Source organism: Protopterus annectens, chromosome 8.part0, assembly GCF_019279795.1.
Source record: "Protopterus annectens isolate FY-2018-M chromosome 8.part0, PAN1.0, whole genome shotgun sequence".
Classification (NCBI taxonomy): domain Eukaryota; kingdom Metazoa; phylum Chordata; order Ceratodontiformes; family Protopteridae; genus Protopterus; species Protopterus annectens.
The window spans coordinates 208099777-208125925 of NC_056741.1; the positions used below are offsets into that span (position 1 = coordinate 208099777).

A 26149-nucleotide genomic window follows, 5' to 3' on the forward strand; every position below is an offset into this window, starting at 1 on the left:
GTTGCCTTTCTGGCCCATTTTAAGCCTAGCCAGTTTCTCTTTCTTGTGTTCGAATTAACCTTTCCCATTTGGTTAGATACTGCCCTTAACCATCCCATGGTAAATAATTATATAATACCCTTAATGAGAATAACTGGGATCATACCATCGATTATTTGAGGGAACCAATGCATGTGATAAAACATTTAAGAGCTGTATTAGTACAGTGAGAAGTCCTGAGATTATTTTTCTGTTTCCCATCCATTGATCCAAGTTGCACTTGACTATGGACAGGGATGGACCTTTTTTGTGTGGATTTACAGTCTCTTCCAGAGCAGCAGTATCCTCTACAAGTATATCTGTCCCCCCAAACCATTATGTTTATGTTGCAGAAGAGGTTTAGAACCCTGTACCAAGTATTTCTAATGCCAACCGACATGCTGATATGCAGTAAATTCATCCATATTGATCCTAATCTAAACATTATTAACCACAGCTAATATTATTAATAAATATTAATAATTATTATTAATAATTACATTATAACAATATATTATCAGTATATACATTATAATTGATAATACATCTGTATTAATTTATCATTTGTTGACTAGATTAGCCCCACTAGGATATTGGCCTCTTTTCAGGGGGATCTGAAGTACTTGGAGAAATTTCTGTAGGGCATTGAGAGACTTCACCTACTCATTGCAGTAGGGTGAAGAGATTGCATGTTACAATTCCTGACTTTTTGTTTCCTGTCCAGGCATAGATGCAGGAGCTGGGAGAAACATGGCTGCTGAGAGCCAAAGCAATTTGGAAGTTAAATGTGTTGAAAATGAAGAAAATATGGTAAAACTGCTACCAGAAATGTTATCAGATAATGTAGGACCAGAGAAAATGTTGTCTGCTGATGGTGAGAAGATTGGGAAGAGGTGGAGCTAAATGCAGTGTTGGAAGACCTGTTTGAAATGGCAGAAATGGTAGAAAAATGTGTTATTTCAACCCTCCAGCTGGAAGGACTGTGGGATGAGTATCTGGAGGAGCTAATTAACCATAGTGAGCCAGACAGTGGAACTGCTGTATCATGGAGTGACATTATAGAAAAAAATAGAAAAGAGAGAGAAAAAGAGAGAAAAAAAGAGCCAGAAAAAGTTCCAGAAAAAAGTCCTATGCTCAAAATGGTGGAAGAAGGAGCTAAGGAAAAGACAGAGATGAAGGAAGTAAAGAAAATATATGTTGTTCTGGTGAGCAGTAAAAAAGAAAAAGGCCTGGACAGATATGAGGTATGAGACAATATTATTGCACCTCTGGGAGTAGAAGCTGAAGAGCTTTCATTTTAATTAACAAAGAAACTTTTTGTGATGTGTTTTCCAAAACTGGCCAGGCTATGGAAAATTTTGGGGGGACCTATGAAAAAAAAAAAGGAAGCAGACTACCCATTGTCAATATATGTTGTGCAAGCCTTTTCCAGGCAAACAAGAAAGAGTCTTGATTCAGTTTAGACCTGAAGTGTGAGCAAAAGAACTGAGAGAATATATTTGTTGACAATATGTAAAGAAGTATTGGACACTACTGAAATCTATGATGAAAGACGACTATGGACTGGGGGGTTGGGAATGTGGAATAATTTCAAAAATGGAAAATGGCAATGTGACAGACATACCTAGTATTATTAATGTGCATGGCAATAGAGGTTTTGTGAGGTACAGAGGACAATCAAAGACATGTTATTTGGAAAGAAATGATAATTTATGTGATAAATTGAGGGGCTGCCAACCCAGCCAGATAGAAATTGTGTAAATACTTCTATGTCATTGTAAGCATTAATATGATCCACAGGTTGGTTTCACAAATGTAAGAAAACTGTGTTATGTGCTGAGCTTCAAAAATGTAACCACAGTGCACCCTGCTGGAAGAAAGCTGATAAGTAAAGAATTATATAGCTGTGTATGGTCTCAAGCTAGGAGGCAGGATGTCTGCAGTTAGAAATTCTTTCTATTGTCTCAAAACAGAGATAATTACTAGGTTTCACATGTAAAGTGTCTTTTATTGCTATGACTTTCTGGCAGCGACAGATCATAAAGAATTTTTACATTTTAAGTTCTGTTAGCTTGGCAACTTAAGTAGAGTGACAAGAATGATATAATCTGAAATGACTCAGCAGTAATGTGTATTATCAATTTAAGACTATCTCAGAGAGAAAGAGAGTGCATTTTATACCTTCTTCTAGACATGTAAACATCAACTCACCAGCACTGTGCCTTGCTCTGTAAGTAAAGTTATTTAGAACATAGTTTCTGTTCGAGACAGATAGGAATATAGCCAGATTAGTGTAGATGTTTTCTATATTTATGCCAGACTGTCCTACAATGTTGTTTTAAAGTATTTCCTGTGAATTTTGAACTCACTATTGTCACTGTGTTGAATTAGTGAGTATTGTCTTATGTTTTTATTATTAAATATTTTAAACCTTTTAAGTGTGGCTGTTTTGTGTAGAGATAATTTAAGCTCTTAGAATATTTGCATGTATTTGGTGATACTGTACAAGCCACACTAGAATAGCCTTAAAAGTTTGATCATACTTACTATTTGGATAACAGTAACATTGCACTGTAGAATTGGACACCCTTTGGTAAGGGCCTTATTAGTAGCTGATAAGTAGTAGCTGATGGCAGTGATTTCTACCTTATAGTCTGGCAGAAGGGGGCATAGCTAGAGAACCTGTGCCAGCCTTCCCCAGGAGTGTCTGCATGTTTGTATATAAATCAATTCTCAAAGTGTGTGTGTGTGTGTGTGTGTGTGTGTGTGTGTGTGTGTGTGTGTGTGTGTGTGTGTCAGCTACTTGGGCAGGAATATGAAGCACTGGTTGTACAGAGAGGGTGTTGGAGGTTTTGGCTTGACCACTTGGCTGAGATCTGGATCCTATACCTATGCCAGTGGGGAGTCTTATTGGGGATCTAGAGAGAGAGGGGGAAAACAGCCCCAGACTGACTGTGATCTCTGTGTGCTTTTAAGGGAAATTGTACTTTACTTTGTGTGTATTTGTTATCCTCCCACTCTGGACACCCCTCACTGGTGTTAGTGATGAGGACTGAGGCTCCTTGATTACTGGGCCTATGCTTGGGTGTCACAATTTAATTAATTAATGTGACAAAAAATATGTTATTTATGTGGTCAGACAGGGCATAATACAACACTCTATTTTACTATAAGAATATAATTATATCTTACATGACCTGCATTAGAAATGATTAGCTTTAAATATTTGTAACTTCCACATTGTTAATACCAGCAAATATTATAATTATCTCTGTAATTGCTTTTGTTGTGTTTGTCCCTTGGAATTTGTGCAATGTTGTTAATAAAGGGAAAAATTTGTATTTTACAGTGGAGTGCTGCAGTAAATACTCAAGTAACAGTGTTAGAAGACATTAGAATGCTAACAAAAGAAGAAAGTGTGCAAACAGAAAAACTTTGGAATGGTACTGTTATTTGGAATATAGGCAAATAAACGTGTTCAAGTATATGTATACTGTGCCAAGAAAATATATAAAAAAATAAATATTGCAATAGTAGAACTGCATCAAATAACATTAGTGGATATAAGATGAATAATATGTATATAGACTAATAGCTTTATGTGCATATGTGACAAAAAAAAAAGAGAAACAATGTTTAAAAGTATAAAGAATTATGTCTATGTTAACATGGATAAAATAAAGACAGGTGACTTTAATTATAATTTGAGAAATAAAAACAATAGTTGTGATGTTAAAATGGTTACTGAAATTATGAAAAATGGAGAACTAAATTATGGGAAAATAAACACTGGACTTAACAAAATAAATGAAATTAAGACAAACATTGATTCATTTTTGATATCAGGAGGCCTGAAAATTACATAAAAAGTAATTAAACATAATGGGTTCTCTCAGCATGTGGTAATTTGGATTAGAATTCATCAAAATGTGGAATATATTAAAATAAGAAAAGTCATAAAAGAGTAAATGAAAAATAGTTAGATTCAGAAAAAATAGAAGAAATTACAGAATTATGGCAACAACATAAGAGATTTTTTTTTATGAAAATTGGACAATATTGTGGGTCAATTCAGAAAGAAATACAACAATGTATTTTTAAAATGTATAGAAAAGAAAAGGAAAAAAGAAAAAAATGGAATACAAAATATTAAGTCAAAAATATTTAAAGACTTGATAGAGAAGAAAAATAATTTTATGAAAAAGAAAAATAATTATATAGAAGAAATCAGGATAAGGTTAATAAATTGTTATATAAGCAAAGATATTGCTTACAAGGAAAAAAGAAGTAGCACCATAATTATGTAAGTTAGTAAAAGAAGGAAAGATAATGAGAGAATTAAAAAATAAAGAAAAGAAACACGTTACAAAAACAAGGAGACATATATGAAATAATTAAAGAACATGTATTTGATTTATATAGTAAAATAAGTTAACATAGAACAAATTTATAATGGTGAAAATTAAATAAGGAAGATAATGAATATTTAGAGAGAAAAGTAAATATAAATGAGTTGAATGAGATCATGAAAGATATTAACATTAAATCGGCTACAGTTTTGGACAGAATCAAATATAGCATGAATAAAGAAATGTATGACTGGAGAAAAATGGTGTTTATAGAAGTAAAGAATGAGTGGCTAGAAAGAGGAATTGGGCATATAAAGAAATTGCACAGGTGTGATAAAATTTATATTAAAAAACAAGATAAAGATGAAATAAAAAAAATTGGAGACCAATTAAAATGAAAAATACAGACTATAAAATGCTCATGAGAATAGTAATTAAAATACTATAATGTAAAATAGAAAGATTATATGATCAGAATTTTTGAGGGGGAAAAGGAAAGGGGAGTCAAGACCTACTGTGGATAATAAGGGAAGTAATTGATATTATTAATAAAAAGTGGAAACAAAAATCTTGATAGGTGGTGTCAGTAGGGTATATGATAATATTCAGTATAAAGCAGTATGGGGAATTTTACAAGCATACAGTATATGTGAAAAATATTACACGTAATTAAATCAATACTGTATATGAAAAGAATTAAGTGAAATTGAACATAAATGGTTGGATTGGGGAAAATTTAAAAACAGAGTGCGGTGTAAAACAATGATTTCCTGCAAGCAGTATGATCTTTCCAATAATCATGAACACAGTAGTAATGGACATTAATAAAATGTCAAGTAAGGGAGGATCTATAATGATGAAGGAGATACAGTTACTAATAATGCATACGTGTGCTGCTGCTATTGTAGTAATAGCGAAAACTAAAGTCTGGATGGAAACAATTAATGAAAAAACTGAGTACATGGTTGAAGAAAATTTGTTTAAGAATAAATAAAGAGAAAAGCAAAGGGTTTGGGTATGAAGGTATTATGGGATGTGGGGAATATAATGAAAAGAGTATAGATATTTTAGGAAAGGTATTTGGAAGGACAGACTACAGACATGAACAATGGGATAAAGTTATTAAAGGAATCAAAAACATGATTACATTTTGGGAGACATAGATTTTCATACAAAAAGAAAGCACATTTAATAAACACCATAATAACAGGTAAACTAACGTATATTGTAAATTTTTATATGATGTCAATGAAATATGAAAAAGAAATTATGCAGACAATTTTTTCTTTTATTTGGGGATCAAGACTGAACCTGGTTTAGAGGGGAACTTTGTATAAGAAAGATGAAGAAGGGAGATTGGGGCTGATAAATCTGATTGTGCATGCATCCTCTTTAAGTATGTATAAAGTACAAAAAAGGAATAATGAAAAATAATAAACATTTGATAGAAACTATAATGTACTGTAAATATCCAGAAATCTGGGAAGCAATGGAAATGAAAAAGAGAATTAAAAGTGTTATTAATGAAGAAATTAAAGAATTTTACAGTAGATTTGTATTGTTGAAATTAAAAAAGAATGTGGTATGTTAACATTATGACATCCTTTTATTTGGTGGATCCATGGAAAGAGTTAGAAATAGATAAGAATAAAGCAATAATGACAAGATACAGAAATTATAAAAGAATTAAAGAATGCAATGATGTGTTGTGGATGTTGTCCATAGGAAAATTACCAGTGGGGGCAAATATGGCATACAAGAGAAAACAGGGTAGAACATGTAATAAATGTAAAGAACTGGAAAGTATAGAACATGTTTTTTTATGTGAGAGAATTGAAAAAATGTAGAAAAAAGTATGTTAACAAGATCCCAGAATGAAGCTAATAAAATAGACATAATCATATTCTATGTAACATGGACTATATAGAATGGAAGACTTCATGAAATCAAATACAATTTAAAATGAACCTAAGACAAAAATACTGGAAAAATGGTTTTGGTTGTGGATAAAAGGAGGAATACGTAAAATGGAAATATCAATGTCTCGAATGATGTTAAAATATGTAAATATGTAAAAATATGAACTGTATATATGTTTACAAATAAAAAAAAAATACTTGTCATTGTTGTAGTTCGGACCCATTTTGGAAGAGTGCTTCCTGTTTCCATTCCAGGCACAGAGGAGGTCTTGGGAAACAAGGAGGCAGATAGAGAGAAAGGAGATGATGGAGTGATGAAAGAAATGGAGGAGAAAGCAAATATCGAGAAGAGAGAAAGTGTGTAGGATTCTGAGGAAATGTTTCAAAGAAACATTTTTAAAGGAGATGAGTCAGCAAATGATGGATGTATAATTACAACCCTCCGGTTGGGAGGGTTATGGAATGATTTACTTAAAGAAGTGGTGGTGCATAATGAGCCAGAAAATGAAGCAGATGTTTCCTGGGGTGACATTATGGATAAAACAAAAAGAAGGATGGCAAGACAATCCAAAAACAATAGTAGTGAGATGGGAAAGAAAACACATGCAGAAAAAGTAAAAGGAAGAAAAAGTGGAGTAGAAGAAAAGAAGGCAGAAGAAAATGAAAAATGGAAGTACATGGTAAGGATTCAAAGTAAGGAAGACAAAGAGATGGACAGTTATGAAGTGTGGGGCAGTTTAATAGCTCCTTTGGGTATAAAATCACATGAGGTAAGAGAATTTATTCCTATAAACACAAAGGCATTTTTGTGACATTATATTTGAGAATCTTTTCTCAATGGCAAATTTCCTTGGAGAATATGAAAAAAAGAAAAACTATAATCCATGGAATCTTCATGTTATAAAAGCATTTCACAGAGAAACAAAAAAGAAAATCATGTACAATTTTAAACAGAGATAGAAAGAGGGAGTTTGATAGGACACTTGAAAGCTTTATGTAAAGTAATACAGGAGATTGCAAAAGTTTATGACAAAATAGGTTTATGGACTGGTTGCTGGGATTGTAATATTGTGTTAAAAATAGAAAGAGAAAAATATGCATATACCAAGCATGATAAATGTGGAGGGAAATAGGGGTGTCGTAAAATATCAGGGACAACCCAAAACATGTTTTTTTAAAAGACATTTGATAAGTAAGTGTGACAAAAGAAAATGTGATATTTGTGGGGAAATGGGACATGCTATAAAATAAATGTGAATTGAAATGTTATAAATGTAACAGAATTGGATATTTATGGATGGATTGCAAAAGTTGAAAGTAAGAGTAAAGAAAAAGAAAAAAAAGAGAAAGAAAATGAACAAACAAAAATTTTAGAAGTAGTACAAAAAGAAGTAAAATTTGATGAGAAAAATAATAAAGAAGACACAGAAGAAGGTTCTGAAACAAGTGATGAAGACATAAACTGGGAAGTTGTAGAAAGAAAAAAAATAATTCTACTAACAAAAGGGTAACAGACAAGAAAAGGGACAAGTACAAAAGAAAAAAGAAAGAAATGGATGAAAAAGAATATCTACAATTAATCATTGCATATACAGTAATGGTGAATGTGGTTGACTCACAGACACATAGTACAACATTTGACTCTCACCTTTGGGAAAGAAATTGGCTAGGCTTAAAATAGCCTATTAAGAAAGCTAGCCTAGTAATTAGCTAAGAAATTATGAAACCATGAATCTAAGAAAAATGGAAAATGAAAATTTTAGAGTGCTTTTTGTAAATGAGAATAGTATTAAGAATATAGTAAGAAAAATAGGGATTTTAGAGTGGTTTCATAAATGTGATATAAATGTGGTTATATAAGAAGACACATTATTTTTTAACAAGTGAAGAAATATTACAAACAGAAAAACTATGGGGAGGAAAACTAATCTGGAATTTTGGAAATGAAAAATGTTCTGGAATAGCCATATTATGTAGAAATACAGTGAAGATATTAGAAGTAATTTTAGCAAAACTGGAGCGATTAACCCTTCTAGATTTATAATGGAAAAAACAAGTATATAGAATGATAGCCATATATGCTTATGTGGATTATATATAAAGGGAAGTATATCAATATTTTAGACTATACTGATAAATATGAATATTCTAATAAACGGAGACTTGAACTGTGATTTAGAGGTTTTGTGTAATGAGAAAGAAAATTATATAAAAATGTTAGAAATAAGATGTGGTAAATAACAATTGGGATAAACATTCATGGGGTTACAAAAGGTGTATGTAAAGAACTGAAATAGATTATTTTATAGTATCAGAAGGATTAGTTATAGGAGAAGGGGATGTAGGTCAAACAAGATTTTTATGATCATTGATGAATATAGATAGAGGTAAGGAAAAATAAGGAATATATAATAATAGGTAAAAGAATAAAAAAGATATGTGAGAAAGCATGGAATGAGGAAGGAAAGAGATTAGTGATGCAGTTGTGGAAAGATCATATTACTATGAGACCATTTTATAAAAAACGGTCTGAATGGTGGATGATATTTAAGGAAAAATATAAAAATATATTTTTTACACTGGCAATATGATGTGAGAAAAGTAGAGAAAGAGAAATATACAAGATCATATAAGGATGCATTAGAGGATTTGGAACGTGATAGAAAGTATTTTGACAAAGAAAATAATTATATGAAAGAAATCAAGAAAAAAATACAAGAATTGTTCATAGGTTCATAGGTTCATACTAGGCTATCTGCCCGACCCTTTAGTATGGGGAACTATACCCATTATTTTGCTGTGCCTCTGTCGAGCAGTGACACTGAGGTAATCCCTCATTGGTCAAGATTTCTCTTGAACAAGGCCAGCGAGGTGCTCTGCCTCACATGTACCGGATTTTGTTCCACAGCATAGGAGTCTTTGGGTGATGAATCTATCCCTCCAGCACGCCCCTAACATAGCCGCCGTCGAGGTTTAAGTCTCCCGCCCTTGTGGCTCTGATGGATCTAGATTTTTTGAGGTGAAGCATATTCATCAAATCTGGGTTTGACATGGCCTTGTATGTTAGGCAAAGGTCACCTCTGAGCAAGCAGTAAGCAACTGAATAGAGCTGGAGTTCTTTCAGTCGGGCAGCATAGGACAGATTTTTGAGACCCTTTATCCAGCTGCTGCAAGTGTCGGGTCAGATACATCCCGAATGGGGCATTGTACTCAATCATTGGTCTGATGAGTGATGAGTAAAGGGAGACTATGACCTCCCTTGATCTAGATGAGAATCCCTTCATGATAAGGTGGGCAATGTAGAAGGTCTTCCTAACTACTTTAGCTACATGGGTGTCGAATGACAGACTACTATCAACCTGGGTCCCCAAGTCCCTGATAACTTCTTCTGTACTCAGTGGATTGCCACCTATTTGGTAGCTAGTAACCTTGTTTTTCCCAAAGGGTATGACTATGCATTTTTGGCATTTATCCTCTGGCACCAGTTATCCGCTTCTGTGAGACCCTTCTGAAGGATATCTGTGTCAGATGTTTTGCAGTCATCTGCAAACTTTGTCAGCCATAACCCTCCTGTGTTTGCTTGTACTGGAAAAGTAGATGCCAAACAAGAGTGGGCCCAGGACTGAGCCCTGTGGGACACCACTTGTGACAGGCTTTGAGTCTGACATGGCGCCAGCAATTCTGACCCTGTGGGTTCTGTCACTCAGCCAGTTTGCAACCCATCTTGTGATGTATGGGTTAACATTTAAGCTGATGAGTTTTTCAATGATACCCGAGTGGGGTATTGTATCAAGGCCTTAGCCAGATCGAGGTAGGCTGTATGGACTGCCTTTCCTCACAATGGCTTTGGTGACTGTTTCGAAGAAGTCAACCAAGTCTAAAAGGCATGATCTGCCTTTGACAAAGCCAAACTGGGTTGGATCCAAAGTCTGCAAATTCCCTATGTCTTTATTTATGAGGTCCATTATGATCCTCTCCATGGCTTTGCAGATAAGGCTTGTCAAGCTAATGGGCTGGTAATTTCCAGGGTCGGTGGAGGCACCGCCTTTGTGAAGTGGGACCATAGTTGCAGTGCGCCACTCCTGTCCAGAGGTAAGACTTTGATTAAACAGCTGTCCTAGCTGTGGGTTTAATTCTCATTGAGTTCATGGAGCACACAGCCGGGCACACCATCAGGTCCCATGGATGCTGTGATTTTTGCTTTGGAGAGAGCAGTTCTCACTTGGGCGCTGGAGATGTTTGGGGGCTGCAATCGTTTGGTATAGATATCTCTCCTTTGGGGAGGGGAGAAGTTTGCACTGAACCTGTCAGCCAGTATGTTGGCAATGTCTGTAGGATCAGTAATCTTCACATCATTTTGAACTAGTTCTGAGCATATCTGGGAGTTTCCTCCTAGGTTTCTAACATAGCTAAAGAAGGCCTTATGATTGTCTTTTGAGTCTTTAGCTATTTTTCTCTTAAATTTGCTTTGGATGATTTTATGAGAGCTCTTAGTTTTTACTTATAGTGATCAAGGGTGTCTTACCTTTTAAGGATTTTGCTCTATCTTGTAGTAGCTTCCTCCTTTTATTGTAGAGTTTGTTTATGGCTGGGGTCCACCAGACTGGACGCTTGCCTTTGGTACTAAGAGTCTTTGTTTTGTTTGGGATTGCCTTATCCATGCAGTCCTGCAGGTGCTGGTAGAAGGTGTTTGTAAGTGATTCAGCGGCTTGAGTACTGTTTTCCGCCGCCTGGGCCTTAAAGGAGACCACACTAGTCTTTAGAAGTGTGAAGTCGGCTTTTGAGAAGTTATTTACTGTGGTCTTTTTTATTTCAGGTTATTTTGGGTTAGGGTGTTTGGGCTTGAGTAGTGTTCCCAGTCTATATTTGGGTAATTGAAGTCACCTAGTATGATGGTGTTTGGTGATACATTTATCCCCTCTAGTGTTTTCAGGAAGGCCATGTGAGGTTCCTGAGTTTGTGAGGGTGGCCTGTAACATGCTACAATTTGCAGAGCAGTCTTGCCTATGGTTAATTGCACCTGGATGGTCTCTGATGCATCGTATGCCACCAGTCTTGAGGTGTGGGTGTCCTTGATGAATATGGATACCCCCTCCTTTCTTGGTATTGTCCGGATTTTGGGGCGAGCATGATATGAGGTAAAACCTGATAGCTGGGGAGCCTTGAACCAGGTTTCTGTCACAGCACAGACATCGATGTTCTCCATACTGAGAAGGGCCTCGAGTGCGTGCATTTTGAGATTTAGACTTCTGGCATTGAGCAGCATTACCCTTAGTTTTTTTCCTTTTTTGTGTTCTAGGGTGGTAGGTTTAGAATTTGAGCCTTGCCTTTTATATAAGCAAAGGTGTTTTTTATAAGAAAAAAGAGAAGAAGTATCAGGTTACATAAGCAGATTAGTAAAGGAAGATAGTGTAATGGGAGAAATAAAAAACTGTAAAAGGAGAAATCTAAATAACTCGGGAAAGGTACTGTATGTACAAGAAATGTTTAAAGAAAAAAGAAGGCAGTGAAAAACATGAAATGTAATGAAGTTAACAGAAAAAAAGAATGAAGAGTTGCTTGAAGAAATTTCTTTAAATGAGCTAGATCAAGTATTATAGATTAGTAAATATAAATTCAGTTGCAGGATCAGAAGGAATAGGGTATGAAATGTATAACAATTTAAGGGCTTGGTAGAAATAATTTTTAAAGATTTTGAATGAATGGCTAAATGAAGGTTTTATGTATAAAGGATTATATAGTGGAATACTTAAATTCATCTGGAAGAAGGAAGATAGAAGACTATTAAAAAACTGGTGATCAATAGTATTGAATAATAATGGTTATAAGATTTTTATGAAAATAATATAGAAGATATTTGAAATTAAATTGGAAAATATTATGGAAGACACTGAATATAATATAAAGAGAAAAAGTGGTCAAGAATTATTAATGATAGGGAAATTGTGGATATTATAAATAGAAAAGAAGAAGAAGCAAAAAAACACATGATAAGAGACCTTTATAAGGCATTTGACACAACTTGAAATGAAATACTTTGGGTAATAACGAAAAAATATAATATAAGTGAGAAGGTTAGGAAATGATATATGTCAATATATAGTAATAATAAAGTAAGAATACTTGTAAATGTCCGGTTAAACCAAGAGGTACAATATGAACATTGGTGTAACACAGGGATGTCAAATGAGTCGTATACTCTTTGCATTAGTTATGAATGTGATAGTACATTAAATAAATTACAAGATGAAGGAGATGCGCTAAATTAACACCTGAAACGTGTAGATGACATTATAATAATAACTGTAAAAAACAAGATTTTGATAAAAGAAGTAATACTTTGCACAAATCAGTGTCTAGAGATGATAAGGATGGCTTTAAAGGAAAACTCCACCTTTGAACTCAAAAAACATGTTCTGTTCATCGTATCTTTGTTTTCTGACCTATATTAGTACCACAAAATCACTCCATGTGCTTCTTTTACAATTTTAACATGTTTTCCACAAAATGGCGGCTGATGGGGGCTGGCTTGGTAAACTGCTATAAACAGCTGTTAGCTACTTCCAACTAAAGAAAATAGGTAAGTAGCAGACTTTTGTAAAATTATTCTTTTGTAGTTCTGAAAGAATTGCCAGACAACCCCCCACACTCTCAGCCTGAGGTGTGAAAACTCTCACTACAGTAAATCTCACTACAGTAAATGATCCTTGCTGTAACATGTACAGTTGACAAGTACTAATGAAAATGACTTCAAAGTAAGTCTATCTACTACTTCCCAATGCTTTCAGTGGGACGTTTTTCTCTTTCTCATGAATAATGCAGAATTAAAACACACTTTAATAACTCCTTAATTATTTCTGCCATGTTTACCCCCCCCCTTTTTCTATTTTGTATGATAAAAACATTTGACAAAGATTGCATGTGCATCACATAGTCAAGGTGTGACAGTGAATAAGTAAAACATTAAACAGCATTTACTAGAAACCGACCTCTACTATGTTAAGTTTAATATCAATAACAAATTGTATGCACCCATATCAGACAACTAACAGCACTGTAAGATGTCACTGTTCTCTAAATCATTAGTAATCAGCAAGTGAATGTTTTATGGCTTCACAAAAGAAAAGGGAGGAAGGATAATTATATTTGCATCACTTTTGTTGTCCCAAGATAGTAGAAGGCATACTAAACCTACAAATTTTGGAATGGAAAAAACATTACAGTGGAGCCTAATAACTAGTATGGTGATAAAGATTTGAGACATGTAGAAAGTAGGAAAAAGGAGGTTGATTCAGAGAATGACCATTGCATAATACACACATGCATGTACATGCCCATCTGTGTGCATATATTTGTGTACATATGTATGTGTGTTATCTATACACATGCACCCATACATGCTCATTTATATGTTAGCATGTGTAACTACTTACAAAAATATGTATTGCATATTTCTCCCTAGATGTATTTACACTGTACTGCATCCCTTATATAGTATTATACAAGCTACATACATATGTGTATATATCTGTGTTTGTGCTTATGTGCATACACATATATACAGTCACATGAAATTTCTATTTAATTTGTTTTTATTTAAAGGATGTGAAATACACATACACAGGTATGTTGTAATCAATTTCTCTATTATACACACACACACACACACACACACACACACACACACACACACACACACACACACACACACACACACACACACATTTTTGTACATACATGTAAGATGTGTGCTACATGCATGTACAGTATATATGTATATATGTATGTATACATATATATATATATATATATATATATACTTTTTTTTAAATTTTTTTATACATACATGCACGCACCCATAAAAGACAGACACAGTCAGATATGTGCACTTAAACACAGTTAAAGCACTTCCAATTTCCTTTTATTAATGTTTTTAATGCAAGGGTACATAGCAAACATATGTTAAAGTAAATTCAGCTGTATATTATTGGTGCCATCAATGGTCACATTTAATTTTTTGGACTGGAAAATGCTCATGCACTCTACCTCTGTAAGAACTGACTCAAAGTCAGTGGGAGTCTCTTACCATAGGTCTCTGTACCATATATGCATCACCCTCTGGAAGGAAGTCACAAAAACATACCCATAAAAGACCTTTTAATAAACAGTATCAGTGTGCTTAGTTGATACGGTTGTCACCTGTCTCTCTTTCTGCACTTCTGTCCTGTGTATGGGAGTGGAAGCTTGAAAATGGGGAAACCTGTTGCTACTTCACAGGAAAAAAATATGTTCTGGCTTTTCTCTAAATATCACAGACATCTTTGATACTACATTTAAGTTATCTTAACATATAAACTATTATAAATAACCAACATTTAAAGCTCACCATTCTAATACTGTGATGCTGCTAAGGTAAATTTGTCAGAAGAGGTGACAACTGGCTTTAATCCCCTGACTTATCTACTTGCTTTGTTTTACTGTGAAAGAGGAGTGTTAAGTTCTCCTCCAGTCTGCAATAAACAACAGAGGAAAACAGTTCCATAGCATTCTGTCGTTTTTATAGCAGCTGCCATGATCCTGACATTAGCAGGATTCATTTCCCATCTAAGATTGACACCAGTACTTGACAGGCAGGCGGTGACAAATATCTCTACAAAGTACGTAAGAAGTTAATCTTAAAAAAAAGTAGTAGTTTTCCTTCTTTTGATTCCAAGGTAATGAAATGAAAGTTTTTAAAAGGACAAGCAGGTTTCTGTTACTTACACAATACTGGAACCATATTGTAGAGAGAAAACCAAACTAAAGATTGAGTTGAAGTGTAGGAGTGGATAGAGTTTACCTTTAAATAAAGAGAAAACTAAAACTTTAGGTGATGTAGTAAAGCTTGAGGTATATATTTTACAATTAATTAAATTTCTGTGTTAGGTATACAATTTGGAAATAAAGATGAAAATAGAATTCAATGGAAAAAAAACAGAAGAAATAAAACAAACCTGTATTTTCTGGAGAAATATGAATTATCATTCAGAAAAAGGCTTATTTGATAACTTCAGTGCTAATGGGAAAATAGGTTCATAGGTTCATAGGTTCATACTAGGCTATCTGCCCTAGGGCATTGAAAAGCCTAGCCAGAGTGTGTTTGGCTTTCACCACCCATTTTAAAATTAATTTTGCTATGCCCTTTTTCGAGGTTAGTATACTGTACCTCTGTCTAACAGTAACACAGAAGTGATACCCGGGGTAAACCTACGATCCCTCATCCACTCATCAAGATTCCTCTTGAAGAGAGTCAATGAGGGACTCTGCCTAACCTGGACTGGGATTTTATTCCAGAGTGAAGGGAGCCTCTGGGTTATGAATCTGTCCCTCCAGCATGTCCTATTTATTTCAGTGCTGAGGTTCAAATCTCTCGAGTGCGTAGCTCGATGGGATTTGGATTTTCTGAGGTGCAGCATGTCCATTAATTCCGGGTTGGACATGGCTTTATACGTCAGGCACAGATTGCCTCTGAGCAGGCGGTATGCCACTGAGTAGAGCTGGAGTTTCTTTAACCAGGCAGCATATGGCATCTGTTTGAGCCCTTTGATCCTCTTGGTGAGGTACTTTTGGAGTCTTTCCAGTTGCTGCAGGTGTCTGGTAAGGTACATCCCAAAAGGGGCATTGTACTCAATTATGGGCCTGAGGAGGGATGAGTAAAGAGGCACGATGACCTCCTCTGATCTAGATGTGAATCCCTTCATGATTAGGTGGGCTATATAAAATGTTTTTCTAACCACTTTGGCCACGTGGTTGTCAAAAGAGAGATTGCTATCAACTTGGGACCCCAGGTCCCTAATTACTTCTTCCGTACTTAATGGATTACCACCTATGTGGTAATTTGTGGGCACTTTGTTTTTGTCAAAGGGGTTGACTATACACTTTTTGGCGTTTAGCTTGAGGCCATGGCTCTGGCACCAGTTGTCTGTTTCTATGAGGCCCTTTTGGAGGATGCTTGTGTCGGCTGGAAAGTCGATTATAGCACCCAGTTTGCAGTCATCTGCGAACTTGGTCAGCCTCAGTCCTTCCGTGTTTGCCTGTACCTCTGAGAAATATATACTGAACAGGAGAGGTCCCAGGACTGAGCCTTGTGGGACGCCACTTGTAACTGGTATGGAGTCTGACATGGCTCCAGCAATTCTAACCATGTGAGTTCTGTCCTTGAGCCAGTTTGCAACACATCTAGTGACATAGGGGTTTATATTTAATCTGGTGAGCTTATCTATAATGCCCGAGTGGGGTATTGTATCGAAGGCTTTTGCGAGGTCCAGGTAGGCTGTGTGGACCACCTTCCCCTCATCAATGGCCTTGGTGACTGTTTCAAAGAAATCGACCAGGTTTAAGAGGCAGGATCTGCCCTTAACAAAGCCGAACTGGGTAGGATCCAGTGTCTGTAGGTCCCCAATATCTTTTTTTATGAGGTCCATGATGATCCTTTCCATAGTTTTGCAGACCAAGCTAGTCAGGCTTATGGGGCGATAGTTTCCAGGATCCGCTGAGGCACCACCTTTGTGGAGAGGGACCACTGTTGCTGTACACCACTCTTTGGGTACATATCCTGTGGTAAGGCTGAGATTGAACAGTAGTTTTATGTTTGGGTTTAGCTCTTCTTGGAGTTCATGTAGGATGCAGCCCGGGACACCGTCTGGTCCCATTGATGCTGTCTTTTTGCTTTGGAGAGGGTGGCTCTTACCTGAGCATCTGAGATGTCAGGGGGGGGGCAGCACTCTGCTGGGATAGATATTTGCCCTTTGGTGGGAGGGGAGAAGTTTGCGCTGAACCTGTCAGCTAGGATGTTGGCAGTGTCTGAGGGTTCCGTGTATTATTTGTCATTTTGGACTAATTCTGAGCATATCTGGGAATTCCCACCCAGGTTCCTAACATAACTAAAGAAAGCCTTGTGATTATCCTTAGTGTCCTGTGCAATTTTTCTCTCGGCTGGCCTTAGACGATTTTATGAGTGCCCATAGTTTTTTGCTAACACTGATCAGAGATGCCTTCCCTTTTTGGGATTTTGCTCTATCATGTAGTAGCTTCCTCCTTCTATTGTATAGTTTGTTTATGGCTGGGGTCCACCAGACAGGACATCTGCCTTTGGAGGATTGGGTCTTGGATTTATTTGGGATTGCATGATCCATGCATTCCTGAAGGTGTTCATAGAATGCGTTTATAAAGGATTCTGCGGTCTGGGCCGTATTTTCCACAGGCCTGGGGGCTTTGAAGGAATCCACCTCAGTTTTGAGGAGTGTGAAATTTGCTTTAGAGAAGTTTTTCACTGTGGTTTTCTGGGCAGGGGGTGGGGTCGGGATGTGAGTATCCAGTGAGATTAGTTTATGGTCTGATCTTACCAGTGAGGGATACACTTCTGGTCTGGAGCATAGAGTCCCCATGTTGGTGATGATCAGGTCCAGTATGTTTTCCCCTCTTGTGGGAGTGGTAACAAGTTGTTCCATAGCATTTGAGTTTATAAATTCTAGGAACCTTTGAGCTAGGGTGTTGGAGCTAGAGTAATGCTCCCATTCTATGTTTGGGTAGTGGAAGTTGCCCAATATAATGGTGTTTGGAGAGACCTTCATATTTTCCAGTGTTCTCAGGAAGGCCGAGTGGGGTTCCTGGGTTTGGGAGGGTGGTCTGTAGCAGGCTATAAACTGGAAGGCAGTTTTATCCACTGTTAGTTGCACATGGATAGTCTCTGATGCTTCGTGCTGTGCCACCAACCTGGAGGTGTGGATATGTTTGACGAATATTGATACTCCCCCTCCTTTTCTGGTTCAATCCAAGTTTTGGGGCCGAAAAGCATGGTATGAGGTATAACCTGGTAGTGCTGGGATGCTCTTGGGAGCCTTGAACCAGGTTTCTGTTACTGCACAGATATCGATGTTCTCCATGCTAAGGAAAGTTTCGAGTGCATGCATCTTGAGGTTTAGACTTCTGGCGTTGAGTAGCATTACTCTTAGTTTCTTATCCCTTATGATACCTATGGAGGTGGGTTTGTCTTTTGAGCCTTGCCTAAAAAAGGCACTATGGGGGTAGCAAGAGCCTTTGCCAATATCCGAAAGCCCAGGGGTGACAGGTGCAAGCCGCCCCTAGCGAAGCATCGTGACTTGTCGAGCATGTCATCCCAGGCTGACAGGCATTGGATCCCCTTTGAATGACACCAATACTTAAGCCAATTTTGAAATTGATCATCTTGTCTTCATATTGTGGCATCATTCTTGGTGAGGGTAAGATGCTACTCAAGGTCAGGGTCATACGGGCCTGGGCCACATGCTCAGAGAGCTCCTCTTTATCTCTTTTCATGTAGTCCAGGGAGGTACGTCTCAGGTCATTCACACCAGCATGGGCAATGACTGAGTCATATTTGTACTTGCCTTGGAGTGACCTGAGTGCTTGTGTTATGTGGCAGATCCTAGGCAGCTCAGCGTGACCCTCTTCTTGTTCAGCCTGGTGAGCGGGACATCAGTGTGCCTGACGATAGAGTCACCTATTACAAGTGTATCAGGTGTGTTGTTTTGCCTTAAGGGCTGTGACTGTTCAGCACACTGGCTTTGTGAGCTATGTGTTGCACATGTTTTGTTTTGGGGTAGCGGTTGCTTGGGTGTCTGCTTTGGAGGTCTCTGCTGCTTAGGCAGATTTTTATTTAGAGCCTCCGAGTATGTTTTTGTGTGTTTATGTGTTTGGTTTGCTGTTGTGGTAGGTCTATGTGAGACTGGAATTGTAGTGAGTGTGGTTTCCTTCTCCTCCTGACAGGTTTCGCCAGTACTGAGTTGAGAGAGCTTAGCCTCCAGTTTGGCTATATGGTTGCATCTCTCACATGTGTTGGAATTTGTTGGGAGGAGGAGAGGGTTGTCTGTGTACATGAGGCAGTTGTAACATTGTCTCAAGATTCCCAGATTCACCAGCTGGAACAGAGAGGAGATTGACAACTCACCTTTGGGCATGCTAGAATAGTATTAGGAATTCCTTTATAATTGAAAAGAAAAAGGGCCAATGGGGAACAAGGTACTCAAGGGGAATTTGTGAGGGTGTAGTGCTTTTAATTTTTTAGTGCTGAGTTATATAATTGCTTTAGTGAGCAAGTGCCAGGTAACTTAAATGCAATGTGTTACAGGTAACTTAAATGCAAAAATGACAAACAGTAACTTTCTTTCAAGTGAAACAAGGAAATAAGTACAGTAAGCAATACAGATGTGACTAGGGATCCACAGAAGCATTGAAAAGCCACATTTTAGGTGGAATTAGTGTTTCAGGGAAATAACAAGCAAACAAGCATACAAACAAAGCTAGATTCAGCAGGCCTGGATCTAGTCTATGCTACAGCAAACAAGGTGTACCAATTCCAGTAAGAAACAGTTCAAATATGCATTCACTATAAGCCTATAACCAGAAATTCCCAGCTCAGAAGGGCAGAGTCCAGCCTCTCCTCCCACAAGAGTGCAGACCACGAACCTTCTTAATGTAAAATAACTGGCCTGAATCCCAAGTGCTTAAACCAGAACTAATACACTTTTAGAATAACAGACACTGAGCCCTCAATCAGCAGTTCCCAACTTAGAAGGATGTAAGCTACCTGTCCTGCCACCACACTGCAGGCCACAAACCTTCCTAATGTAAAACAACTGGTCTGAGCCCAAGTGCTTAATCCAAAAGACTTTGAATGATAGCTACACTTTAATCAAGTTACTACCAAGCAGTAATAAATACAATTGAATACTTTAAAGAATGCTTGGATTAGTGCTCAAGTTATACAAACAAAGCTAGATTCAGCAGGCCTGGATCTAGTCCATGCTACAGCAAACAAGGTGCACCAATTTAGTAAGAAACAGTTCAAATATGCAGGCACTATAAGCCTCTAACCAGAAATTCCCAGCTCAGAAGGGCAGAGTCCAGCCTCTCCTCCCACAAGAGTGCAGACCATGAACCTTCTTAATGTAAAATAACTGGCCTGAAGCCCAAGTGCATAAACCAGAACTAAACACTTTTAGAATAACAGATACTGAGCCCTCAATCAGCAGTTTCCAACCTAGAAGGCTGTAAGCTACCGGTCCTGCCACCACAGTGTAGGCCACAAACCTTCCTAATGTAAAACAACTGGTCTGAGCCCAAGTGCTTAATTCAAAAGACTTTGAATGATAGCTACACTTTAATCAAGTTACTACCAAGCAGTAATAAATACAATTGAATACTTTAAAGAATGCCTGGATTAGTGCTCAAGTTATACAAACAAAACTAGATTCAGCAGGCCTGGATCTAGTCTATGCTACAGCAAACAAGGTGTACCAATTTAGTAAGAATCAGTACAAATATGCAGGCACTATAAGCCTTTGACCAGAAATTCCCAGCTCAGAAGGGCAGAGTCCAGCCTCTCCTCACACAAGAGTGCAGACCACGAACCCTCTTAATGTAAAATAACTGGCCTGAAGCCCAAGTGCTTAAACCAGAATTAATACACTTTTAGAATAACAAATACTGAGCCCTCAATCAGCAGTTCCCAACTTAGAAGGATGTAAGCTACCTGTCCTGCCACTACAGTGCAGAGCACAAACCTTCTTAATGTAAAACAACTGGTCTGAAGCCCAAGTGCTTAAACTAAAAGGCTTAGAGTGAGTTACACCAAGCAGTAATAAATACAATTGAGTACTTTTAAGATGACGCAAAAGCAAAATAAAGTAGGAAGAAACACAAATACAGTAAAAGCAGATACATTTTTTTTTTTTTTTTTGAGTGAGCAAATGAGATGGGCCCAGGAGGAGTATCCAAGTGCAAATTTACAAGAGGGACGGGCAGTTTCAAAGCCACCAAGATTAACACCAAGACAAAAACAGGAAGGGTGGGTGGAGACCTACTGAAAAAAACAGTCAACTTCCAGGTAGATATTGCTCAATGCAACACAAACAAATTACTTTAAAAAGTGCAGATAAAGTTTACTTAGCTACACTTATGCGTCCAAGTTGATATCATGCAGGTCTTAACCGGCCAAAGCTCATAGTTTAAACAGAAGATAATTCACTGTACCACTTGTATAAGACAGAAACTGAATAAGAATGAAGGAAACTTCCCCCACCTATCACTGGCTATGCAGGGTTTTAACAAGCTTTAACTGAAAATACCACATGCACTACTGAATAACAGTCAACTTCCAGGTAGATATTGCTCAATGCAACACAAACAAATTACTTTAAAAAGTGCAGATAAAAGTTACTTAGCTACACTTATGCGTCCAAGTTGATATCATGCAGGTCTTTACCAGCCAAAGCTCATAGTTTAAACAGAAGATAATTCACTGTACCACTTGTATAAGACAGAAACTGAATAACAATGAAGGAAACTTCCCCCACCTATCACTGGCTATGCAGGTTTTTAACAAGCCTTAACTGAAAATACCACATGCACTACTGAATAACAGTCAACTTCCAGGTAGATATTGCTCAATGCAACACAAACAAATTACTTTAAAAAGTGCAGATAAAAGTTACTTAGCTACACTTATGCATCCAAGTTGATATCATGCAGGTAATAACCGGCCAAAGCTCACAGTTTAAACAGAAGATAATTCACTGTACCACTTGTATAAGACAGAAACTGAATAACAATGAAGGAAACTTCCCCCACCTATCACTGGCTATGCAGGTTTTTAACAAGCCTTAACTGAAAATACCACATGCACTACTGAAAAAAGTCAACTTCAAGGTAGATATTGCTCAATGCAACACAAACAAATTACTTTAAAAAGTGCAGATGAAAGTTACTTAGCTACACTTATGCGCCCAAGTTGATATCATGCAGGTCTTAACCAGCCAAAGCTCATAGTTTAAACAGAAGATAATTCACTGTACCACTTGTATAAGACAGAAACTGAATAACAATGAAGGAAACTTCCCCCATCTATCACTGGCTATGCAGGTTTTTAACAAGCTTTAACTGAAAATACCACATGCACTACTGAAAAACAGTCAACTTCCAGGTAGATATTGCTCAATGCAACACAAACAAATTACTTTAAAAAGTGCAGATAAAAGTTACTTAGCTACACTTATGCGTCCAAGTTGATATCATGCAGGTCTTAACCGGCCAAAGCTCACAGTTTAAACAGAAGATAATTCACTGTACCACTTGTATAAGACAGAAACTGAATAACAATGAAGGAAATAGCATATATAACAAGTGTATTTATTTTGACAACAGTATTTAGAAAGGAATTATTGCAGATATTTTTCTTATATATGTGGTCCTAGATTAAACCCAGTAAAAAGAGGAATTTGTATGTGAATAAAGAAGAAGGAGGTTCAGGGTTAATTAACCAGTGGTATAAGCTGCTTCATTAAATTTGTGCAAAGTGTTAAAGTGGATAAATGAAAAAAAGGTGAGAGATTAGTAGTAAATATAAGTCTGATAAATTCTGGGGTATGGTAAAACGAGTAAAAGAGAAAAGAGTACATAAATAAAAAAAATAAAATGTTACCAAGAAAAAATATTTTTGCAAAAAATAATTGATGCTACAGAAAAAGACATAAAAGTATGGTATATGAATGTAATGATGAAACATTACTATGAAAAACCATGGGAAAATCTAACACATAAAAAATTAAAGCAATAATAACAAAGAAGCAAATGGTGTAATCAGAAAGTAGAATTTCAAGATTTGTTTGTGAACACTAGTAATAAATAAATTGCCAGTAAAAGGAAATATGCCATATAAGAAGAAAATTTAGAGAATATGTTTACATTGCAAAGAGGAAGAAATTACAGAACATGTGTTTTTAGGTTCAAAGGTTCATAGGTTCATACTAGGCTATCTGCCCTAGGGCATTTATAAGCCTAGCCAGAATGTGCTTGGCTGCACCCATTTTAAATTAATTTTGCTATGCCCTTTTTGAGAGTTAGTATACTGTGCCTCTGTCTAACAGTGACACAGAAGTGATACCCGGGTAAACCTCGATCTCCCATCCACTCATCAAGATTCCTCTTGAAGAGAGTCAATGAGGGACTCTGCCTAACCTGGACTGGGATTTTATTCCAGAGTGAAGGGAGCCTCTGGGTTATGAATCTGTCCCTCCAGCATGTCCTATTTATTTCAGTGCTGAGGTTCAAGTCTCTCTAGCGCGTAGCTCGATGAGATTTGGATTTTCTGAGGTGCAGCATGTCCATTAAGTCCGGGTCTGACATGGCTTTATACGTCAGGCACAGATTGCCTCTGAACAGGCGGTATGCCACTGAGTAGTGCTGGAGTTTCTTTAACCCGCAGCATATGGCATCTGTTTGAGTCCTTTGATCCTCTTGGTGAGGTACTTTTGGGGTCTTTCCAGTTGCTGCAGGTGTCTGGTAAGGTACATCCCAAAAGGGGCATTGTACTCAATTATGGGCCTGATGAGGGATGAGTAAAGAGGCACGATGACCTCCCCTGATCTAGGTGTGAATCCCTTCATGATTAGGTGGGCTATATAAAATGTTTTTCTAACCACTTTGGCCACGTGGTTGTCAAATGAGAGATTGCTATCAACTTGGGTCCCCAGGTCCCTAATTACTTCTTCTGTACTTAATGGATTACCACCTATGTGGTAATTTGTAGGCACTTTGTTTTTGCCAAAGGGGATGACTATACACTTTTTGGCATTTAGCTTGAGGCCATGGCTCTGGCACCAGTTGTCTGTTTCTATGAGGCCCTTTTGGAGGATGCTTGTGCAGGTTGGAGAGTCGATTATGGCGCCCAGTTTGCAGTCATCTGCGAACTTGGTCAGCCACAGTCCTTCTGTGTTGGCCTGTACCTCCGAGAAATATATACCGAACAAGAGAAGTCCCAGGACTGAGCCTTGTGGGACACCACTTGTAACTGGTTTGGAGTCTGACATGGCTCCAGCAATTCTATGACAAACAGTAACTTTCTTTCAAGTGAAACAAGGAAATAAGTACAGTAAGCAATGCAGATGTGACTAGGGATCCACAGAAGCATTGAAAAGCCACATTTTAGGTGGAATTAGTGTTTCAGGGAAATAACAAGCAAACAAGCATACAAACAAAGCTAGATTCAGCAGGCCTGGATCTAGTCTATGCTACAGCAAACAAGGTGTACCAATTCCAGTAAGAAACAGTTCAAATATGCATTCACTATAAGCCTATAACCAGAAATTCCCAGCTCAGAAGGGCAGAGTCCAGCCTCTCCTCCCACAAGAGTGCAGACCACGAACCTTCTTAATGTAAAATAACTGGCCTGAATCCCAAGTGCTTAAACCAGAACTAATACACTTTTAGAATAACAGACACTGAGCCCTCAATCAGCAGTTCCCAACTTAGAAGGATGTAAGCTACCTGTCCTGCCACCACACTGCAGGCCACAAACCTTCCTAATGTAAAACAACTGGTCTGAGCCCAAGTGCTTAATCCAAAAGACTTTGAATGATAGCTACACTTTAATCAAGTTACTACCAAGCAGTAATAAATACAATTGAATACTTTAAAGAATGCTTGGATTAGTGCTCAAGTTATACAAACAAAGCTAGATTCAGCAGGCCTGGATCTAGTCCATGCTACAGCAAACAAGGTGCACCAATTTAGTAAGAAACAGTTCAAATATGCAGGCACTATAAGCCTCTAACCAGAAATTCCCAGCTCAGAAGGGCAGAGTCCAGCCTCTCCTCCCACAAGAGTGCAGACCATGAACCTTCTTAATGTAAAATAACTGGCCTGAAGCCCAAGTGCATAAACCAGAACTAAACACTTTTAGAATAACAGATACTGAGCCCTCAATCAGCAGTTTCCAACCTAGAAGGCTGTAAGCTACCGTCCTGCCACCACAGTGTAGGCCACAAACCTTCCTAATGTAAAACAACTGGTCTGAGCCCAAGTGCTTAATTCAAAAGACTTTGAATGATAGCTACACTTTAATCAAGTTACTACCAAGCAGTAATAAATACAATTGAATACTTTAAAGAATGCCTGGATTAGTGCTCAAGTTATACAAACAAAACTAGATTCAGCAGGCCTGGATCTAGTCTATGCTACAGCAAACAAGGTGTACCAATTTAGTAAGAATCAGTACAAATATGCAGGCACTATAAGCCTTTGACCAGAAATTCCCAGCTCAGAAGGGCAGAGTCCAGCCTCTCCTCGCACAAGAGTGCAGACCACGAACCCTCTTAATGTAAAATAACTGGCCTGAAGCCCAAGTGCTTAAACCAGAATTAATACACTTTTAGAATAACAAACACTGAGCCCTCAATCAGCAGTTCCCAACTTAGAAGGATGTAAGCTACCTGTCCTGCCACTACAGTGCAGAGCACAAACCTTCTTAATGTAAAACAACTGGTCTGAAGCCCAAGTGCTTAAACTAAAAGGCTTAGAGTGAGTTACACCAAGCAGTAATAAATACAATTGAGTACTTTTAAGATGACCAAAAGCAAAATAAAGTAGGAAGAAACACAAATACAGTAAAAGCAGATACATTTTTTTTTTTTTTTTTTTTGAGTGAGCAAATGAGATGGGCCCAGGAGGAGTATCCAAGTGCAAATTTACAAGAGGGACGGGCAGTTTCAAAGCCACCAAGATTAACACCAAGACAAAAACAGGAAGGGTGGGTGGAGACCTACTGGAAAAACAGTCAACTTCCAGCTAAATATTGCTCAATGCAACACAAACAAATTACTTTAAAAAGTGCAGATAAAAGTTACTTAGCTGCACTTATGCGTCCAAGTTGTTATCATGCAGGTCTTAACCGGCCAAAGCTCATAGTTTAAACAGAAGATAATTCACTGTACCACTTGTATAAGACAGAAACTGAATAACAATGAAGGAAACTTCCCCCACCTATCACTGGCTATGCAGGTTTTTAAC

General features: G+C 37.4%; 1 protein-coding gene across 1 annotated transcript in view; it reads left to right on the top strand.

Moving 5' to 3' along the window:
- Window positions 1-947: 947 nt before the first annotated feature.
- The window catches only part of LOC122808191 (uncharacterized protein K02A2.6-like), a gene marked incomplete at its 3' end in the record, with an annotated part of 63755 nt that continues 38553 nt past the window's right edge, over window positions 948-26149 (top strand). Inside the window, 2 exon segments of the mRNA XM_044079159.1 lie at window positions 948-1262; window positions 3368-3461. Of these exon segments, the coding sequence (XP_043935094.1) occupies window positions 948-1262; window positions 3368-3461 (409 nt within the window).